We start from the raw sequence: 21,205 nt of genomic DNA, 5'->3' as shown, positions 1-21,205 counted from the left end.
TTGTGACTAAATTGCGTAAATTTAATATTAAAGAGTTTATGGTTAGATGGTATTCTAATATAATATGTTTAACTAAAAAGAAATCTCTTAATTAGCGATTTTTGGTTTAATTTGTTGGAACTATGACGTCATATACTGAAGACAATGAAACGTTTGTTTTGATGCCAGAAGCTCCTCCAAAAGATAAATTTAAAGGTCCGGAGTTTGCTGGAATGTTTTGTGATTCTGCTAAAAGATTGAACAAAAAAGGAAGTAAATCACGACAAAGGTTTATAAATAGTTTTTTCATTAGTCATTTATTTAAATGTTAAATAACACCAGTTTTCATTATCTCAATTTTTTGTATATATCTTTATCCTTAATGTGGGAAAGTCAAATGCGCGACATAAACATAGAGTAACATTTGTTACCCCGACCCAGTCACAAGTTGTCTTTGTCAGTTTGAGATATTATAGATTATAATTGCCCGATAATTGCGTTGCTGATCAAATATTGGCTTAGCAGGAGTTCATACCGTTTATGGCCTTATTTTAGCATGGAAGCAGTAAGAATCGAACTCCAGACTTTCTGTAGCAAAGCCAAAAATTTTACTATTTACACTGCCCTTAGTATATGTGGTAACAACTTTATCAAGGTGTTGCTATTAACGTTTTTAATAAAGAAATGAATGTTTTGCATTAAGAATATAGAATATTTCATTTATATATTTTCTATTTATTTAGTTTTTTTGTTGAAATGCCGAAAATTCTGAAAGATCGAATAATCTGTACAGTTTGTCGAAACCAAATAAATATCACAAGTAAAAAACAAATATACTGCCATCCGGTGTTGAAAGTTTTGGTGTGCAAGGTTGGTTTAATTGAGTTTTTTTTATTGAATATTTTAAACTTTGGTGTTGCCAAAAGTTTTCTTTTTAATTACGAATTGTTTTAATTTCCCAGGGTTGCCATTCATTTTATGAATCTGGGGATTTTACCCAAGATGATGACAATATCGACGAACAATGTCGCTGGTGTGGGCAGGGGGGGAACTTGGTTCTTTGCGACGATTGCTCAAATTGTTTTTGCAAGTAAGTTTATGGTTTTGGGTTTATTTCTCGCTGCTGGCATGTTGTAGCATTCTTAAGTAAGCCCTGAGGTTCTAAGCCTAATTCCCATCAATGGTATGTTGTAGACTTTTTAAGTAAGACCTGAAATCCAGGTTTAATTTTAACTGCTAGCTCGTTAAAACATCTTGAGTAAGCCCTAAGATAAAACATCTTGAGTAAGACTAAAGATCTTTGGTTAAATTTTAATGTAATTAACTTGATTATTCAAATGTAATTAACTAATTAATGTTTTCTCACAGAGGTTGCATTCGAGGAAACTTTACTCGAAAAGAAGCGAGCGAAATCCTGAAGTCCGATCAGTGGAAATGTTTTGTTTGTCGCCCCCAAGTGTTGTCGAATAAAGTGGAATATTATTACAAGGTGGAACAAGCAATCGAAATGTTTTATTCCATGTCCAATGACTCGGTTTCATCTCAGCCCAAACAGAGCGAACAAAAAGAAACCAACTTCTCATTAAGGGGTAACTCTGGGGACCATATTAAAACAAATGGCAACAATTCAAACCATCCAAACGATAATCATTTAAATAATAACCAATTCCATACTAATAATCGAAAAGTTTGTGCAAGAAAAACGTCTGTAGAATTAAACCAATTAAAAACCAGCAAACTTGAAATAAACCAGAACGACAATATTGCAAAAGACCAATCTGAAACTAACCATAATCTTGAAAAGGACCATTCTGAAACTAACCATAATCTTGAAAAGGACCATTCTGAAACTAACCATAATCTCGAAAAGGACCATTCTGAAACTAACCATATTGTTGAAAAGGACCAATCTGACTCAGACCAATCTAATGCTGACACCTTTGCACAGAACCATTCTAAAAAGCACCATTTAAACACAAACCAAACTGAAATAAACCATCCTAGTTCATCTCAGCTTGGTTTAAATCATACAAATGACAACCAGTCAAATTTAAACCAAAAAGACCAATCTGATAACAACCATATCGATAAAAACCATCCAAAAGACACCAACACTGAAACCAATATAATCGAAGATGATGTAAGTATTTTTTATTAATTAAATAAAATAATTAATGAATTGTTAATTAATTAAAATTAATAATAATTATTTTTTTAAGATGGATCCCTGGAGTTCGAAGTGTTGTGAAGAATTGGTGGAAATTAACAAAAAAGTTTTGGATTTTATTTGTCAGTTTAAAGATATTTATCAGCGAGATAAAGAGGTTAAAATAATAAAAGTTTAATTAAGTTTCAAGATTTTTAGTTTTTATTTAAAATTTAAAAATTAACTTTTTTTGTGTATACATTTATCCTCGATGTCGGAAGGTCGAATGTATGACCTCAACTTTAAGTAACATCAGTTACTCCGACCCAGTCTCAAGTTGCCTGTGGCAGTTTGGGATATTATAGATTATAATTGCCCGATGATGATGCTGTTGATTAAGTGCTGGCTCAGCAGGAGTTTATATAGTTTATATCGCCTTACTCAAGGGCACTACAGTATGAATGAGTACAGTGGGGATTAAACTCACAACCTCATGGTGGTCTTTAATTTTTAATTATATTTTGAAACACTTTTATCTTTTTTCTACTTACAATTTGTTTTAAAAATGTTAAAAATTTTTTTTTTAGAATTCTAGTTTAAATAAAAAAGGAATAAACGAAGTTCGTAAAAATGTTTCGTTTCTAGTGGAAAACTTAAATATTTATCTTAACATTCTTCCCAAAAATACAGGTAATTATGAAGTCATAATCTTACTATTATTTGGATATTTAAAACTGTAAAATCGGAATTTAGTTTTATGTTTTAATTTTTTTTTTTAAATGCCACAAATTAAATAAAAATTTTTTTAAGATTCGCAAGAAAATGATTTGAACTCGAGTTCATCTTCTTTGCTCGGTTTCAACTTTTCTAAAAAGAAAAAAGTTCATAAAACAAGAAAAGAGTAACTTATTAAAATGATTCTGTTTAAATTTGTTTTGTTAAATCTTTTTTTAATAATGTAGTTAAATTCAAAACTTATAAACTATTGTTTTAATTTTAATCAAAAGTTTTAATTTTTTAGGAGAAATTTAATAAAGGAAAAACTTTCTTCACCCTTATCTAAAAAGGTAAAAAAAAATTTAATTTATTTGCTTTATTTACTAATCATTTGCATTATTAAATTTAATTAAATTTTTTGGATACTTGTGAAATGTGAAAAGGAAACTCGTTAATTTTAATTTACAATCTCGCTAATGCGTCAAAATTTTAACGAGCTATCTCGCTCGTTAACTAAATCGGTATTAGGAAACCACCTAGTTCGTTAAAAATAAGAAAGTGCAAAAGAAGGGATTTTGAGCTACGCAAATTGACGTTTCTTACGTTTTTACACAATATTACCGGCTTCATCAAAGTGCTGTTTCTTATGTTTTTACACAATATTACGGGCTACATCAAAGCGGCGATATTACATCATGGGGGGCATTACGAAACTTGTTAAGTTAACGTAAGAAAACGTCAATTTGCGTAGCTCAAAATTCCTTCTTTTGCACTCTCTTATTTTTAACGAACTAGGTGGTTTCGTATTACTGATTTAGTTAACGAGCGAGATAGCTCGTTAAATTTTGACACATTAGCGAGATCGTTAAATTTAAATTAACGAGTTTTGTAATGCCGCCCATATCCGTGAAGGTACTTTTATACTGTCATTTTCAAAATGACAGTAAAAACTTATACGGTTATTATATTTTATGGTAAGAATGATGTTTAATCGCTTTACTTGACAAAACAAAACAACTATTTTATACACTTGTATCAAACAAATAAAACATTTTGTCTCTAACAACTTTTAAAAATCCGTACGAGAAAGCAACGCTGAAAGATTAAACCAATTGTTGATATCATAGTCCACATACATTTGCACTTTGTTAATATAAACTATTTTAAAATACATGTTTACTTTACATTTATTGGGTTTACCAAAAGATAAATTACATATGGCCGATAGTTTAGTTAATAAATTTAAATACTAATATTTATAGATATTTTAAGGCATTTATTTAGCTATTTTAAAATTTATTTTTAAAATTTATAAATAACATGTAAGTATTTATGTATCGCAAATATATTTTCAATATTTAACATTGCAAAAATCAAGGCAAAATACTCTTCGCTAAGTTAACGAACGGTAAATTCTACTCGCTAAATTTTGTGCTTTCTCGTTCGTTAAAAGTGACATTTTTTGTTTCGTAATACCGATTCTCGCTAACGGACGTTCTTGCTCGCTAATGACGTAAAACTAACGAGATCGTTAACTTAACAAGTTTCGTAATGTCGCCCCAGTTTGGGATATTATAAATTATAAACTTTTCAATGTTTAACTCTGATAATGAACTTTAATTAGTTTAACTTGCCATTATTCACAGAAACCCAATAACGAAGACATCAGCGATTATTTTGACACAGACTCCTCAAAAAGAAATTCTTTCCAACCTTCTTCGGTAATTTTATTTTAACTTTAAACATTTTAAATTTATTAAAAAAACTTTTTTTATTTTCAGGATTCAATCGATGAAAATTTTAGTGAAAATAATAATGATGTCACAGTAGTTGAACAACCACATGATAATGACATCAACAAAGATTCACAAATTAATAAAGAAATTAATAATGATGACATCATAGACAATGATAGTGACATCACAATTGATGAAATCACTCAACCAATTACAAAATCAAATATCAGTAAATTTAAGGATAAAGAGATAATTTCAAGTGAAAATAGTGACATTGAGTGTTCAGACTCTGACTTTGATCTTTCTCCGATAAACACAAGGTCATCCAAGGTTAAAATGTCGACTACAAGGTCACCAGGGTTCAGGAAAGGTCGTCGAATAATTTTTGAATCTGACTCGGAATCTTCACAGCCATCAGACGACTCAGACTGTCAGAAGTTCTCAATGTCCCAGGTTTAATTTATTTATGTGATGTTCTATTAAACTAAGGAAACACTTAATTAATGTCCTAGTTTAGTTATCACTGTTGCCAGAAACAAATTTAATTTAAACTTTAGATTTAATATTGACGCGGTGTAGTGGTTAGAACACTTGGCTTCACTGCATGAGGTCTTTGTTTCGATCCCCACTACCTCCATGATGTTTGCAGGGTCAATACCAGCAGCATAATTATCGGGTTGTTATAATCAATATTATCTCAAACTGCCAAAGTCAACTTCAGACTGGGTCTGGGTAACTAATGTTACTATGGTTAAGGCTGTAAAGTTGACCTTTCCAAATTGAGGAAATTTGTTCACTATGACATCATAGCGCCATGAAAAAGTTTCAGCTTTGATTTAAAAAAACGGCAGCGTGGTGTAGTGGTAAGAAAACTAGCTTCACCACATTAGCTTGTGGGTTTAATCTTCCTTGAGTAAGGCGCTATAAACGGTATAAACTCCTGGTGAGCCAACACTTAATCAGCAGGATAATTATCGGGCAATTATAATCTATAATATCCCAAACTGCTACAGGTAACTCGAGACTGGTTCGGGGTAACTGTTGTTACTCTATGTTTAACTTTTCATGTCGAGGATAAATAAGTTTTTTATATATTTTAAATAATTTATTAGAACACTCCAGAGAAAAACAAACAAAACAGTGACATCACAATGAACGATGATGTCACAATGAATGATGATGTCACAATAAATGAGTTTGCTTCACAGAATGAGAATATTCATTCCGATGATTCGACAGATTTTAAGGATTCCGATATTGACGAATTAATCGACAAAAAAGGTTTTTATTCAGATTTATTTTACTTTAAAACTAAAAAAAATTTAATTTATTATTAAAGGTTAATGTTTCTGTAAAATTTCATCCAGATTTTAAAAAAATTGTTGAAAATTCCAAAAAAGTTGGCGAACATATTAAGGATAAAGTCATAGAAAGCGAACACATTGAGGATAAAGTTGAAGATAGTGAACACATTGAGGATAAAGTCGAAGATAGCGAACACATTGAGGATAAAGTCGAAGATAGCGAACATATTAAGGAGAATGCCGATGATAATAACAATGATGATAAACAGAAATCTAAACATGAAAAAAAGAACAATTATCGAAATCCTTTGTTAAAGGTAAGCTAAAAATTATTTCAAAAACTTTTTATTTTTTATAATATCAGATTAAAATTAATATTATCTTTTTTTAGGTAAAATTATCCAGCAATGAAAAAAAAAATTTTGAAAAACCAAAAACTTCAAATAAACGAAAGAGTTCAACCGAAAGGGTAAAAACTTTTTTAATTTAAACCAATTTTGTATTTTTTCATTTTAAAATTTCTTTTAATTTTACCAGAATCAATTGCGACAAAAACGAAGAAAACTTTTTCACGATGAAACCTCAAAAAATAAACTCAACGACCTTGATTCAAGGTCAAGTGACTCAGGGTCAAGTTTAAGTGACCTGGGGTTAGATTTGAATGACAAGGGGTCAACCCAGGGGTCAAATTCTGAATCAATTCTTTTATCTAATATGAAAGATGTGAGAGTGAATATCAAGGTTTGAATATTTGGTTTGGTTTTTGCTAAATTTTGTAAAACTTTTTTTCGGGATTAATTTTTTTAAAAGTTTTCTATTTTTATTTTTAAATATTTAAAATTTTTTTGTTTAATATTTTTCAGAAAATCGATCTTAATTCGAAACTTGGGATTTTTGTTCTGGAAGAAAGTTCAAGTGAGGTCATTGATGTTGAAGGTCATTCAGATGACAATCATCATTGTGATGTGGACAACAATGACAACAATGACAACATTGTTAACAATGATAAAAACCATGACAACAATGACACCGATAAAAACAATGAAAACAACAAAAACAATGAAAACAACAATAAAAAAAATAACAATTACATTAAGAGCAATAAAAATAATAAGAAAACAAGAGATAATGCTGAGAGGAAAACTAACAATTTTATAATAATAACCGACGATGAAAACAGTGAAACAGATTTCCCAAAATTTAAACAAACAAAATTAAATTCTTTCGTCAAAAGAGAATTCTCGAGCAGTGGAGACGACTTCTCGGTAAGTTTTAAAAAATTTTTTGTAGTGTTTTTAAGTTTTAGTTTTAATTAAGTTTTTTGAACCCCAACAATTTACAGTTTATTTGGAAAATAAAATATTGAGTGGTTAATTAGAATTTTAACTGAAATGGTTTTAAAACAGGAAAGTAAGAAGTTTTTGTGGAAAAAAACAAAAAAGCGAAAAAGGATTTTGGTCAAGAAATCTGAGGAAGAAAGTAATTCAAATGGTTTGTAAAACGTTTTAACAATTAAAAATTATTTAAGTTTAAAAAATTGTAAATTTTATTAGAATCTGATTTGGATGAAAAGAAGAAAGGTCGTCGCAACATCCGGAAGATCATCGGTGATGAGGGAGTGAGTAAAGACACGAGGAAAGCTCAGAAAGAGGAAAGAAAGAGGCGGAGTAGGATAAACGAAGATGATCAGGAGGTTGGGTTGGGGGTTGTTTTAATCATTTATATAAATGACAATAAGGGTTAAAATAAAATGGGTTTTGGGGTTTCATGGGGTAAAGGGGCTCATTGTTGGCTTATATAAATTATTTGGGTATTTACCCATGCATCAAACCCAAATTAGAAAATAGACATTTTCTTCAAGATTAAAATCTTGGTAAAATAACATTTTCAAAATTTAGGTTTTAGGGAATATCTCCATTAGTGAAATGGTGTAGAGTTATCCTACTTATTGAGCTAAAGATGTTAAAAGTATAATAACCCAAGTTGTTTGAAAGGTTGTATTGGTTAAAATCAAGTTGTTATATTGTAAGGTTGTGGTGATTGAAGATGAAAGTTCTCCCGCCAAGAAACATATCACGGCCCGATTAATTCTCTCCAAGACCCCATTAGTTGAGGTAACTCTTTAAATGGGTTAAAACTTCTACGCTAGATCCTTCTTTAATTAAGTTTTACTTCTACCAAGTCTTAGTAATTAAGTTAATTATGCAACAACTTATAATTTATATATAATGGAGCCTATTAGATTTATTTGTATTTCTTCTGATTATCAACATTTAAGATAAAAAAAACTGCCTTTTGTGGTATGCAGGTAAAAGTATGAAAAATGTTGCCATGTAAGAAGGTCAATAAACCTGATTATTAAACAAGCTTGAGACTGGGTTGACAATACCCCAACATTATTTCATTGTTATTAAACAACTTATGGCTAAAAGTTTTCAAAATATCAGCTACAGAACTTTAATTTAGGTTCATCCAAGCTTGGTCAGAGTGTTAAAGGATCATCAGATCGATGGAATCAAGTTTTTGTGGAGGAATGTTATCGAAAATATCAAGTCGGCAAATAAGAAGAGGGGAGATGGTTGTATATTAGCTCACTGTATGGGTCTTGGGAAGACTTTACAGGTTTTTAAACAATTTCTTTGATTTTTGCAAAAAAATGTAGATTTTAAACAGAAACATTGAACAAAAACCTCTTTTAAAAGTTTTAACTAATTTTTCTTTTTTTTAGTTGTTATAAAACATAAAACTAGAACTTAATTTTTTTATTAAACTCTAAATACTTTACCCAGGTGATTGCTTTTCTTCACACCCTACTGAAAACCCCCCATTTACCCAAGATCCAAACAGCGTTGGTGTTGTGTCCTCTGGGCACCGTGTTGAACTGGTGCCACGAGTTCCGGCTCTGGCTCGGCAATCGCTCTGGGGTGGTTAACATTTACAATATGGTTGACACCAAAACCAACCATGATCGGTGCATGATGTTACTGGTAGGAACTTTTGGTAGAAACTTTTTAATAGATACTTTTTAATAGATACTTTTTAGTAGGAACTTTTTAGTAGGAACTTTTTAGTAGAAACTTTTAAGTAGGAAATTTTAAGGAGTAACTTTTAAGTAGGAACTTTTAAGTAGGAACTTTTAAGTAGGAACTTTTAAGTAAGAACTTTAAGTAGGAACTTTTAAGCAGGAACTAGTAGGAACTTTTTAGTGAATACCTTTAGTAGGATCTTTTTAGTAGAAACTTTTTAGTAAAAACTTTTTAGTAAAATTTTTTTAGTAGAAAACTTTTAGTAGAAATTTTAAGTAGACACTATTAGTATTACCTTTTAGTGGGAACTTTTTAGTGTATACTTTAAAGTAGGGAATTTAAAGTAGCAACTTTTAGTAAGAACTTTAATTATTTTTTATGTTTTTTTAAACTTGATTTTTTTAAAACTAATCCTAAACTGGTCATATCACGAATTAATTGTTGTATGTTTTTGCACCTGAGTTTTGCAACATCACTGTTATTTCTACAAACCTGTCTTCTTCCACAGAAATGGCAGAGAAGAGGAGGAGTGATGGTTTGTGGCTACAACTTGTTCCGGATCTTGTGCTCCTCCAACAACAGGAAGTCTCGGCAGACGAAATATTCTGAGGAATTTCACAAAACTTTTCAAGATCCAGGACCCGATGTGGTGGTTTGTGATGAGGGCCATATTATTAAAGTAAATAAGTTTTAACTTTTTTAAATCTATATTTAAATAAAGCTTAGTGGACAATATATTTGTAGGTCCAATATATATGCTTTTATAATTTAAATAAAACTGAAGTTAGTGGTGCCTTGATGCAACTATCTATATTTTAAAGGGGACTATGCCAAACCATTACTAGTACTTTTTGATAGTAATGAAAGTATTTATTTTTATTTCTGGTATTAAACCAACTTTATACTCTAATTGTTTATCAATTTTAAAAACCTCCCTTTGCTTAGCCTATTGGTATTTTGCTGATGACTCTATCTTTGTTGCATCTTTATAACTTAAACTTAGTTACAATTGCTTCTACAGAACAGTAAAACCAACCTTTCAGGACTTGTGAACCAGATTAAAACCAGAAGAAGAATTGTTTTAACCGGGACTCCTCTGCAGAACAACTTGATTGAATACCATTGCATGGTCTCGTTCATTAAACCCAAGTTGTTGGGCTCAATCACGGTAAGATGTGTTCAACTCTGTGTTACTCTGTATAACAAGCTCTTATCATTCTTATATTAACTACAGTGAATCATGATAAGTTAACATTATTAAAAAGGTTAAATTGGCAAATAAATATGCCAAATTTAAAGTTTTTTACAATAAAAAGAATTCTGTTTTTGGCAAATTTTTGTTGCAGCTATATTTTATGGCAAGTTTATTTAATAATAACCAAAATAATAAGTGAAAATGTAGCCTGGAGAGTTAATGTTCATCTTGTATACAGCCATAACAGAACATTAATTTAACATTATTTGGTAACAAATTATTAAATGTTGCAGGAGTTCAACAACCGGTTTACCAACCCAATATTAAACGGACAACATGTCGATTCAACCAAAAGTGATGTCCACCTCATGAAGAAGCGATCCCATGTCCTCCACGAGATGTTGTCGGGATGTGTGCAGAGGAAAGATGTGGAGTGTCTACGAGGTCATCTTCCTCCCAAGTTCGAGTATGTTCTCAGTGTGAGACTTAGTCCACTACAGGTTTAAAATTAAATTTGTTTTCTTCTCTAATAAAATTGTGAATTTAAATTAAACTTTTGAAATTGTTTTATAAAGATTTAACTTACAGTTAAATTTTGAACAATAATTGTATATAACTATTTTATAGTTTATCTTGTATGTGTTTGTCTTAGATTCGCTTGTACGAGCATTACTTGAAGGTGAACAAATGTTCGGTGATCCAAGGAAGAAAAGGATGTTTGTTCCAAGATTTCAACAACTTACTCCTTGTTGTTTGTCATCCAAAAGCTCTCCAGCTCCTCCAGCAGAGGAAGGAAAATGAGGTTTGTGATAACTTATGATCATATTTGACCTTATTTAACTTTTTAACTTTGTATGTAGGACGACAAGGAAGATATTCGGAATTTTATAAATGATGAGGACTTAGAAGAAGAAACAACTGGGGATGAAGAGAAAAAGGAGAAGGTGATTTTGAACTTAAAATTTCAAGTCTGAGGCAAAATTTATGAAACATTTTTGGTCAAAGTTTGACAAAAAAATCAAAGCTTTAAAAAAAATTAAAATTCATTTTTTTCAGTTCAACGAGTCTAACCTCAAATTTAAATCTGTGAACGAGCTTAAAAGACTCATCACAATTAAGGGGGGTTCAACCGTAGGGTGTGTGGAGAAGGGTGACCTTATCTCAAGGTTAATGCTGCTGGAGGGTGCCACTGGGGGGGAGAAAGCTGATTGGTTCGAATCAGTCATGCCGAACGACCCAAATCTATGCAAAGCTATCGAGCATAGTGGAAAGGTTTTATTAATAAACATTTTAAAATTATTTTTTAATTAAAACACTTTGACTAATTATTTTAATAATTATTTTATTTATTTGAAGATCTCGTTGTTGTTGGAGATCCTCCGAGCTTCATATGAGGTTGAGGATAAAGTCGTCCTCTTCTCGCAATCCCTGATCACCCTCGACCTCATAGAAGAAGTCCTCCGTGATGTCACAAAGGGACCTCGTGATGTCATCAAGGATAAGTGGAAGAAGTGGTAAGATGGTGACAAATTACTCAAATATATGATTTTCATTATTGAAGTTAAGTTTTAGAGGTGATATTTTGGGTAAATCTTTTTTAAACCCTTTCCAACTCCAGGCACCCAGGAACTGACTACTTCCGCATGGACGGTTCAACCAAGAGCGACAAACGGAACCAGTACATCAACATGTTCAACTCTAGCTCCTATAAGAGGGCCAGATTGTTCCTTATTTCAACCAAAGCTGGAGGGATCGGGATTAATTTGATCGGAGCTAACAGGTTCGATTCTCGATGAGGATTTATTTTTAAAACCTCAATTTGTTGCTTTCTTTCAATTATGACATCACAGTACCTAATGTTCTTATTATGACATCACAGAGCTATTATCTTTGATGCTTCTTGGAATCCAAGCCACGATGTTCAATCGATCTTCCGGATCTACCGATTTGGTCAGGAAAAAAAATGTTTTGTTTACCGCTTCGTTGCACAAGGAACAATGGAGGAGAAAATCTATGAACGACAGGTTTTCACTTTTGTGGCAAAATTTAAATTGATCGCGCTGATAACATAATTCTATTTAATTCTAGATTGTGAAACAATCGTTGGCGTTCCGAGTCGTCGATGAACAACAAATTGAACGACATTTTACTGCAAATGATATTTCCGAACTTTATTCGTTCAAACCCGACAGAAATCCTCAAAATTCTCTTCCTGTGCCGTCCGACAACTTGCTTGCTAGACTATTAGAGGTTTAAACTTATTATAGTTGGTTTATTGTAAGCTTATGATGTCATAGTTGCTTCATTGTAAGCTTATGATGTCATAGTTGCTTCATTGTGAGCCTATGATGTCATAGTTGCTTCACTGTAAGCTTATGATGTTATAGTTGGTTCACTGTAAGCTTATGATGTCATAGTTGGTTCATTGTGAGCTTATGATATCATAGTTGCTTTACTGTGAGCCTATGATGTCATAGTTGCTTCACTGTGAGCCTGTGATGTCATAGTTGCTTCATTGTAAGCTTATGATGTCATAGTTGGTTTATTGTGAGCTTATAATGTCATAGTCAGTTCATTGTGAGCCTATGATGTCATAGTTGCTTCATTGTAAGCTTGTGATGTCATAGTTGGTTCATTGTAAGCTTATGATGTCATAGTTGGTTCATTGTAAGCTTATGATGTCATAGTTGGTTTATTGTTGGCTTATGATGTCATAGTTAGTGTATTGTAAGCTTATGATGTCACAGTAAATAATGTAATATTAATGTGCATTTATTGTCTTATACTTATGACATCATAATATTTTAGAACACGAAGACAATGAGTCTAATTGTTAAGCTTCACGAACACGATTCATTGTTGGACCACCAGGTTAACGAGGAACTCACTGAGGCGGAACGAAGGGTCGCGTGGGATGAATACGACAGAGAGAGGAAATATGACGTCATAGACAACCCATTTAACAAATATCCGTCAGTTTTAAATAGTTTTCAAAAGTGTTAATTTTAAAACAAGATTTTATTATTTATGTTTTAATTAACAGATTGCCAACACTGGTTAAATTGAACGAATTAGCTGAACAAGAATTAAGGAATAACGCGGAATATCAGGAGAAATACAAAGTAAATAAATTCTGTGCCAATTTGTTCAATTATAAAATGTCAAAATTAAGTTTTATATTCAATTAACATTGTTATTTACTAATTAGTTAAAAATTATTTCTTCCAAGGACGATGATGTTGCTTTAATAATGTTGAGGTTGAAGACAATTAACCCGGAGATCGAGGACCATCTCATCAGGGATAAAGCTTACGAGATCAGATTTGAGAACAAATTAACCATCGCCAGATTGAACTCAACCAGGAGGTTTTTATTTCAACAAATTAGAGTTCAAAATATTTTGAGAAATTTTAAATAATTTAATTTTGTTTTAGTTTTATTATCCAGAAGATCAAGCAACTCAAGTTTGCCATGGATAAGTAAGTTTTAACTTTGAGTTAACTCAGTTGAGTGTTTAATTTGTGAGTAACTAAGGATATTTTATTTTAGGAAACAAACCCAGAATGTTTACACCCAGAAGTCGGACCCCAAAACTTTTAAACCCTCGTTCAAATTCCAGCCCCAGTATGTAAGACCCCGTCACCCTTGGCCCCCAAACCCACTTCCCCCTTTAAGGCAACAAAACCTCCCTCGAGCCCCGCACTATTCCCGGCCCTCACCCCAAGCCCCAAATCAACCCGGGACCTCGGCTAATTTCACTTCTCACGTGCGAGGAGTTAACCCCAATCACCCCGGTTATGTTTATACCGGCTACATGCCACGCCGATGACGTCATAATTTGTTATAACTTATTACGTCATAATTGTTGTTTATATGATGTCACGGGAAAAGGGTTATTCTTGTTATGTCATAATTTACCTTCTATTTACGTCATGTGACGTCATAGGTCACGGGGTAGACCGTATTATTGTACTACAAATAACGATAACTGTTACGTCATAACTTGACTTCAAAATGACGTCATTTAAAACGTGTTTTGGGTAATTTAGAATTTATTTTTGGACTTTTTACATTTTACCCTTTTATTATTTCGAACATTATAGTGACGTAACAATTGTTTCCAGTTGTTCTTGCTTCCATTGTGACGTCAGCTATGTTAACGTCACGTTTCTTTTAAAGTGTTCTTCAAAACTTGGAATAAAATATTTTAACTTGTAAACAAATGAAGGTCACGTGTCATCAGGTCACGTGGTCTTAATTAGAATTGTTTTAAGTTGAACTGAGTGCACAGAGTCGACGATGTTCAGTTTTAATTTCAGTTTAAGTGAAAAAAATGTTGACCGAGTTTCTTATTTTTATTAATCTTATCTTCCTAGTGATGCTTCGTCGCAGACGCGCCAGGTATGACGTCATAGTTAAACTTATTACGTCACAAGAATTATTTGATTATAAAGTTAGCAAATTTAAATTTACTTTTTATTGTGACGTAACTTATTGTTAGTTATCAAGTTAACATTATGACATCATAGACGATTCGGTGAACCCCCGTTAGTCAATCACGTGATTCCATTTGTGGGGTCAGCTTTTGAGTTTGGGTCAAAATCTTTGAAGTTTCTGAGATATTTACAGCGGAAATTTGGTGACGTATTCACCATTAAGTTAGCTGGATGGTGAGTTGTGTGGTTGTAAGTTGGTTTGCTGGTTTATTTAATTATCTGGATGGTGAGTTGTGTTGTTGTAAGTTGGTTTGCTGGTTTATTTAATTAGCTGGATGGTGAGTTGTGTTGTTGTAAGTTGGTTTGCTGGTTTATTTAATTATCTGGATGGTGAGTTGTGTTGTTGTAAGTTGGTTTGCTGGTTTATTTAATTAGCTGGATGGTGAGTTGTGTTGTTATTAGTGGGTTTGCTGGTTTATTCAATTAGCTGGATGGTGAGTTGTGTTGTTGTAAGTTGGTTTGCTGGTTTATTTAATTAGCTGGATGGTGAGTTGTGTGGTTGTTAGTGGGTTTGCTGGTTTATTTAATTAGCTGGATGGTGAGTTGTGTTGTTGTAAGTTGGTTTGCTGGTTTATTTAATTAGCTGGATGGTGAGTTGTGTTGTTGTAAGTTGGTTTGCTGGTTTATTTAATTAGCTGGATGGTGAGTTGTGTGGTTGTTAGTGGGTTTGCTGGTTTATTTAATTATCTGGATGGTGAGTTGTGTTGTTGTAAGTTGGTTTGCTGGTTTATTTAAATCTTCCATGTTATGGAACTTAGCTGGATGGTGAGTTGTGTGGTTGTTAGTGGGTTTGCTGGTTTATTTAAACCTTCAATGTTCAGGAGCGTCCACGTGTTCATGAATGCTCTGGACATCCCGGTGCTGGAGCGGACCCGGGACCTCGCGAACCGGGAGATACTTGAAGATTTTGCCACTAGGATGGTAGGAAACCCTCATTCGATCGGGAAGCTGGACTCAAGCAGGGGCCGGAAATTATTGGGGCCGGACCTAACCTTGGAACCGGAAACAAATGTTAAATCAAACCAGGAGACCGAACTGACCCCGGAATCGAACCCAAATCGCCCCCGGGACACGATGTTTTTAATCAAACGAAACTTGCAAGGTTCCAATCAATTAAACGAGTTATTTAAAGTTGCAAAGTTAGCTGTAGTTGGATCTATTCAACGACATTTAAAAGGAAAGAAAAAGGTTGGTTTCAAACATTGTGATCTTGTTTGGATGGTTGACGATCGAATTAATTGTTTCAGGTGAAGTTGTACGATTTCTGCAAGAAGGTGATGTTTGACGTCACACATGATGTATTGTTTGGCACCGATATAACGTCACAAGACAATAATGATGCGTTCTACAAAGTATTTGAGGTTTATTTCAACCAATCAGCGCTGTTGGTTGATCGCGTTCCAATTCATCTCTTACCCGGATGTAAAAGAGCCCGGATGAAACTTATCCAGATGTTGAAGAACGTTGATTGGTCGAGAAGAAGTCACGTGTCACAAATGGTCAGTGACGTCATTACAAACAACGCAGAACCTGGTAGGAGTTGTTATCGAAAGTTCAATTAAGTTAAACTTATTTTTAATTAATTTTAATTACCAATTAATTAGAAACTAGAGCTCGGACTTTGTTGTTGCTTCTGTGGACCGCCCAAGCTAACACAACTCCCACTTTATTCTGGTTTCTTTTTCACCTTTTCTCTTATTGTGACGCAATACGTAACGTCATCAACGAGTTTAAACGTTATTGTAACGTCACAGGGTCGTCGTTGAAATCGTTGGAGCGAAAAGATTTAAACAAATTGCAAGTTTTAAGTAAGTGATTGTGACGAGGTTGGTCTATAATTATGAAGTCATTTGTAATTTACGTTTATTATGACGTAGGTAGTTGTTTAAGTGAAACCACGCGTTTGGTTGGTTCGAGCATGATCATGAGGAAAACTACGGATGACGTCAGAGTAGAAACTTTTACCGGTGCTAGTTTTAATTTAAGGAGAGGGGATTTTGTGTTGGTGTTTGCTCCAGCTATAAACTTGGACAAGGAAATTTATGAAGAACCAGAGGTGGTAATAATATTTGTTTTAAACCGGTGCTTATGGGGTTTATTGTTGGTGTTTTAAAGCAACTCTATCGACGTATTACCTTAAGCTGTAAGGTTCTATATTTTAACGGGTAATGGTGTGCTGTTGTGACGTGTTTACCTATCTGTAAACGCCCGGTCGGGGGCAAATAGTGTGGCAATGGCGCGACTTGAACCCGAAACCTTTTCGCTCGTATTTTGTTTCTTTAACCACCACAAATTTTACGTAGTCTGTGAATCTTATATTTTTTGTCAGTTTTATTTATTGGAAAATCTTTTATTTAAGAAATGCATTTATGATCGCTTCACAACGAAAGCTGAAAATCAGAAAAAACTTCGAAAAAATGGAAAAAAAATCCCAAAATCTTTAATCAACGTTACGTTTGGCCTACATAAATCCATGTGTCCGGGGCGTCATCTAGCGGTGATGGAAATTAAGCTCGTAGCGCTCAATCTGTTGGTTAACTATAAAATTTCTCTAATTGATAAAGTTATACCAGACTTTGACTTAACTCATCTTGGATTCGGAGTAATGCCTCCAAGTCAAGACGTTTCAATTCAAATTAAACCCCGAGTTTCAGTCAAAATTTAACTTTTAAATCCACGTTTAAAATCTAAATACAAAATTTTTTTAAAGTAGAATACTAACAAGATTCTAACAAAGAGGTTTTTTAAAATGTTACTTTTAACATATGACGTCATTATAATAATGCTGATGCCCGATACTAAATCTAATTTCGTAATAAAAATATTTACAATATCCTGGGGCAATAAAGTTTTATTTTGGTTAAGTTGATTCAAGTTCTAATAAATAAAAATTAAAAGTAAAAAAAAGTTGAAGTTTTGGGCAATTTAAAGCAGGGATTTATTCCAAAAAACTTTTAAACTAAAAATAAACGAAGACAGAGTAGACGAGACTGTCTGAAACCGCGTTAAACGGTCCAGTGACCGTGGTTGCCCTCACAATCAAAACATGTGACGTCATAATAAGACAGTATGCTACATGTGACGTCATAATAAGATAGAACCTATCCGATTATTTCGTAATAATTATAATTTTTAATTTTTCGATGTTGTTTGTGTTTGTTGTAAGGGATTATTAAGATTAGAACGCGCGTCAGTTTGCTTAATTATGACGTCATATAAGCAGTTGGAATATTTCACAAAGATAAAAATTTTGGCAAAAAGTTTTGGGTTTTTAATTTTCGGTAAATTTAAAATTTATAAAAAAAACTTTTGGTTAAAAAATCTAAGAATAAAAATTATTTTCGCTACGCGGAAACCGGATAAGTTTAAAATCGTCAAATTTGTTTTTTTACGTCATAATTCAGGTTATAAAGTCACGATTATCACACTTACGACTGAGTCATTGTTTTTAAACGATTTTTATTATTACGTCATAATACAGGAACAAGTAAAACGGAAGAAAGGAAAAGTTATAAAAGTCGAAGAAAATTGTCGACTTGGTAGTTTTAGAAATAATTTTAAAGATAAAAAATTAAAATTTGATTTTAAGGTGAGGTCAAAATTTTTTAAGGTGAGGCCATGTTGGCGTTTATTATTATCAGCAAATTGAAATCTTTGGTTTGTTCGTCGTTTCCGCTACTTTACCTCGGATTAATAAAGAACAGGTATGACGTCATAATTAATCGGCAGCGTGGGGTATTGGTCCGAACACTTGCTATATGAGGTCTAGGGTTTGATCCCCACAGCTCCTAAGTTGTAGCACCCTTGAGTAAGGCGGTACAAACTCCTGCTGAGTCAACGGTACAAACTCCTGCTGAGTCAACGGTACAAACTCCTGCTGAGTCAGCATTTAATCAGCAGCATAATTATCACGCAAACTGCCACAGGCGACTCGAGACTGGGTCGGAGTAACTAATGTTACTTTATGTTTAGGTCGCGCATTTGACTTTCCCACATCGAGGATAAAGATATATACAAAAAAAATAATTTTTAATATTTTAGCGATGACGTCACGTTTCTGTTCTGCGCATTGTTCAACCTAATTTCTACCCTGTGCGTCTGCTACATCATTATCTGGCTTTATGACGTCATATTCACACCATTGAACTTGTACCGAGGACTCGGTTCGTGCGGTTACATTAAGCAAGATGAGAGAATAACGAAACAAGAATCGATTATTAAAGCACAAGTAACAAGGTTTGTGACGTCACAATATAAAAAAGATGCTCTGTTACGACATAAATGTGAAAATTTGATTTTTAAACAAAATTATTTCCAATGTTGCCAAATAAAAATTTATTTAAATCAGGAAGGCGGGGAAAACCCCCCCAGTGTTTCCAAATGGTTGGTTCCGAATCCTTGACTCGAAAGATTTAGAAAGAGAACAAGTTAAAAGTGTTCAAATATTCGGTGAGTTTGTGACGTCATAATTAAAGCCAATTCTCGTTTAGTCTCCTTTATTTCTCGGATCGTTTTACTTAAAACGTTTTAATAAGAAATATTTTCACCCCAAACGGTTGCTCTTATTAGTACAATGATCGTGTTGTTGCCATATTTATGACGTAATAAGAACACTGTATCTACTAATGACGTCATAATAATATTAATATTTTTAACAATGTTGTTTTTGGCAGGTGAACAAATTGCATTGTTCCGAAACAAGCGAGGCGTCGTCCGAGCGATGGGGGCGTATTGTCCTCACTTGGGGGCGAACATGGGGCTGGGTGGGAGGGTGAGGGGGGATTGTCTGGAATGTCCGTTCCATGGATGGAAATTTGAGGGAAAAACTGGAAAGTTGGTCGATGTTCCATACACTGAGAAAGGTGGAATGAAAAATTAATTAATTTTAATTAGTTTTAGTTTGTAATTAATTTTTTTTTTCAGTTCCATCTTTTGTCTCTGTCGACACGTGGCATTGTTGTGAGGTTAGTGACGTCATATACGTGTGGCACCATTGTGACAAAACACCACCCGAGTACATTGTTCCTCGTCATGACGTCATAAACAAACTTAAATACGTCGGAAGGACCGAACACGTGGTCAACGTTCATATTCAAGTTTGTGACGTCATATTTATATTGTAACAACTAGTTTTTGTGACGTAATAACTTTTTATGATGACGTAGGACATCCCGGAGAACATCGCGGACTTGTACCACCTCCAACATTTACACAAACCCGTGATCGGAAGTGACGTAGACAAAGACTCTGTCATCAACGATCTCGCGAATCATGGAATCGAGGTTTGTGACGTCACTTACACTTATTATAATATTCTAAATTAATTATATTTAATAATAAATAACTTATAACGTCACAGGCGGATTGGCGACCTTGTGACCTTGAGAAGCACGTGTCCCGGATGTCCTTATCTGACGACATTCATCTTAAAATATTTGGTTTCAAAATTCCGATTATTTTGCTCAAGTTTAATATTACTCAGGTACGTTGTGACGTAATAATATAATAATATGACGTCATTGTTTTATTGAATAAATGTTGGGTGGGAGTTGAGACGTCATTATACATAAAAATTAAATAGGTTCAAATGTTTTATTTTAACTTTTACATTTTGATGGCGTAATATTAAAACGTAATAATGTAAGATTGTGACGTCGTAATAGATTGGTCCGGGCGTGGTCCACATCTACTTGAGGGCGCCCTTCTTTTACGGTCTGATGATCCAGCACGTGACTCCTGTGCAACCTTTGACCCAGATTATGACGCACCACTTTTATATTTCTCCTTACATTCCAAATTGGTTCGGAAAGTTGTTTTACTTGCTGGAGACTACGCAGGTTAGACGCCGCTAGTGTGCGCTTTGCCTCTTAAGTTGTCTCTTATGTTGTCTGTTTGGTTGTGTGGTATATTGGTCGAGGCAGAGACACCAATGCTACACAATTTGCCCTTATGGTGGTCATGCCATTCGCGTATGGTGGCCATGGCAATATGGTGGTCATGGTAGCACAGTGGCCTTGGCAGCATAGTGGTCGTGCCACACACTATTCCAGCCACACGCTCGGGTTCGAGCCGCACTAATGCAACATTTTTTGCCCTTGAGCTTGGCGTTAACGATATACATGAACTTAATTAAATATGAAAGTTTCAATATTCTATGCTTGTAATACTCTCTATTATGTCGTCACAGATCGAACGCGATATCTTGATGTGGAACAATAAAACTTATATAAACAAACCCATACTTGTGAGGGAAGAATCGGCTTTGTTACGTCACAGAAGATGGTATCAACAATTCTACTCGGAGAAAAGTTCCAGGATTGATCACGAAGGAAAATTATTTTACCCCGGAAACGTTGACGTCACTGATTGGTGACGTCATCAACTCACTGAATTTTTTTAATATTAACTGTTGTTTATTTTTATTTTTTTTAAATATTACCGTGATTTCTGTTTTGTTGCTTAGTAAACGCGATTGTGTTTGGAATTATGACGTCATAGAGTTGTGTTGGGTATTATCGTGTAATAAACAGACAAAACCTAAACAAGGAATTAGTCGGGAAATAACAAAATCGGATTAAATTAATAAAAAAAAAATTTGAGGATAAA

The 21,205-nt window shown here is 33.5% G+C and overlaps 3 protein-coding genes across 4 annotated transcripts; all 3 read left to right on the top strand.

Annotated features, from left to right (window-relative positions):
* Positions 1-74: 74 nt before the first annotated feature.
* LOC145744155 (uncharacterized) lies at positions 75-14,294 on the top strand. Of its 2 annotated transcripts, XM_082562272.1 has the most exons (35): positions 75-268; positions 723-849; positions 942-1,069; positions 1,348-2,119; positions 2,199-2,303; positions 2,713-2,815; positions 2,936-3,026; positions 3,147-3,192; positions 4,489-4,563; positions 4,624-5,031; positions 5,691-5,859; positions 5,946-6,199; positions 6,274-6,351; positions 6,420-6,623; positions 6,746-7,147; positions 7,289-7,373; positions 7,436-7,575; positions 7,913-7,996; positions 8,349-8,504; positions 8,672-8,869; positions 9,417-9,587; positions 9,930-10,076; positions 10,397-10,603; positions 10,756-10,905; positions 10,964-11,047; positions 11,160-11,375; positions 11,460-11,617; positions 11,722-11,883; positions 11,983-12,127; positions 12,192-12,353; positions 12,912-13,075; positions 13,147-13,225; positions 13,333-13,469; positions 13,538-13,582; positions 13,653-14,294. In XM_082562272.1, exons 1-35 carry the CDS (start codon positions 123-125, stop codon positions 13,930-13,932), a joined length of 6,078 nt encoding a protein of 2,025 aa, XP_082418398.1. In that variant the 5' UTR covers positions 75-122; the 3' UTR covers positions 13,933-14,294. The 2 variants fall into 2 exon arrangements, with proteins under 2 accessions (XP_082418398.1, XP_082418399.1); XM_082562273.1 differs by lacking the exon at positions 4,489-4,563.
* Positions 14,295-14,436: 142 nt separating this feature from the next.
* On the top strand, positions 14,437-17,264 carry LOC145744046 (cytochrome P450 7A1-like). Its single transcript, XM_082562141.1, has 7 exons — positions 14,437-14,504; positions 14,633-14,773; positions 15,421-15,787; positions 15,847-16,132; positions 16,204-16,407; positions 16,477-16,655; positions 16,959-17,264. The coding sequence occupies exons 1-7, from the start codon at positions 14,437-14,439 to the stop codon at positions 17,262-17,264; spliced, it is 1,551 nt and encodes a 516-aa protein (XP_082418267.1).
* Positions 17,265-18,063: 799 nt separating this feature from the next.
* On the top strand, positions 18,064-21,128 carry LOC145742922 (cholesterol 7-desaturase nvd 2-like). The gene is made up of 9 exons (XM_082560764.1): positions 18,064-18,303; positions 18,641-18,835; positions 18,948-19,048; positions 19,273-19,461; positions 19,523-19,695; positions 19,765-19,881; positions 19,959-20,081; positions 20,263-20,436; positions 20,787-21,128. Exons 1-9 carry the CDS (start codon positions 18,218-18,220, stop codon positions 20,970-20,972), a joined length of 1,344 nt encoding a protein of 447 aa, XP_082416890.1. The 5' UTR covers positions 18,064-18,217; the 3' UTR covers positions 20,973-21,128.
* Positions 21,129-21,205: the final 77 nt, after the last annotated feature.

This window comes from Corella eumyota, chromosome 2 (assembly GCF_963082875.1).
Source record: "Corella eumyota chromosome 2, kaCorEumy4.1, whole genome shotgun sequence".
Taxonomy (NCBI): Eukaryota; Metazoa; Chordata; class Ascidiacea; order Phlebobranchia; family Corellidae; genus Corella; species Corella eumyota.
Note: the sequence above shows the minus strand (reverse complement) of the source record. Positions and strands in the feature narration are given on the sequence as shown.

Excerpts from the sequence above, each read along its gene's own strand:
- LOC145744155 (XM_082562272.1), top strand. The coding sequence starts at position 123 with ATGACGTCATATACTGAAGACAATGAAACGTTTGTTTTGATGCCAGAA. Across the intron at positions 6,352-6,419 it reads GAAAGAGTTCAACCGAAAGG|AATCAATTGCGACAAAAACG; the intron begins GTAAAAACTTTT and ends TAATTTTACCAG. Across the intron at positions 7,148-7,288 it reads GCAGTGGAGACGACTTCTCG|GAAAGTAAGAAGTTTTTGTG; the intron begins GTAAGTTTTAAA and ends GTTTTAAAACAG.
- LOC145744046 (XM_082562141.1), top strand. The coding sequence starts at position 14,437 with ATGTTGACCGAGTTTCTTATTTTTATTAATCTTATCTTCCTAGTGATG. Across the intron at positions 14,505-14,632 it reads CTTCGTCGCAGACGCGCCAG|ACGATTCGGTGAACCCCCGT; the intron begins GTATGACGTCAT and ends ATGACATCATAG. Across the intron at positions 16,408-16,476 it reads AAACAAATTGCAAGTTTTAA|GTAGTTGTTTAAGTGAAACC; the intron begins GTAAGTGATTGT and ends ATTATGACGTAG.
- LOC145742922 (XM_082560764.1), top strand. The coding sequence starts at position 18,218 with ATGTTGGCGTTTATTATTATCAGCAAATTGAAATCTTTGGTTTGTTCG. Across the intron at positions 18,836-18,947 it reads ATTAAAGCACAAGTAACAAG|GAAGGCGGGGAAAACCCCCC; the intron begins GTTTGTGACGTC and ends TATTTAAATCAG. Across the intron at positions 19,696-19,764 it reads TGGTCAACGTTCATATTCAA|GACATCCCGGAGAACATCGC; the intron begins GTTTGTGACGTC and ends ATGATGACGTAG.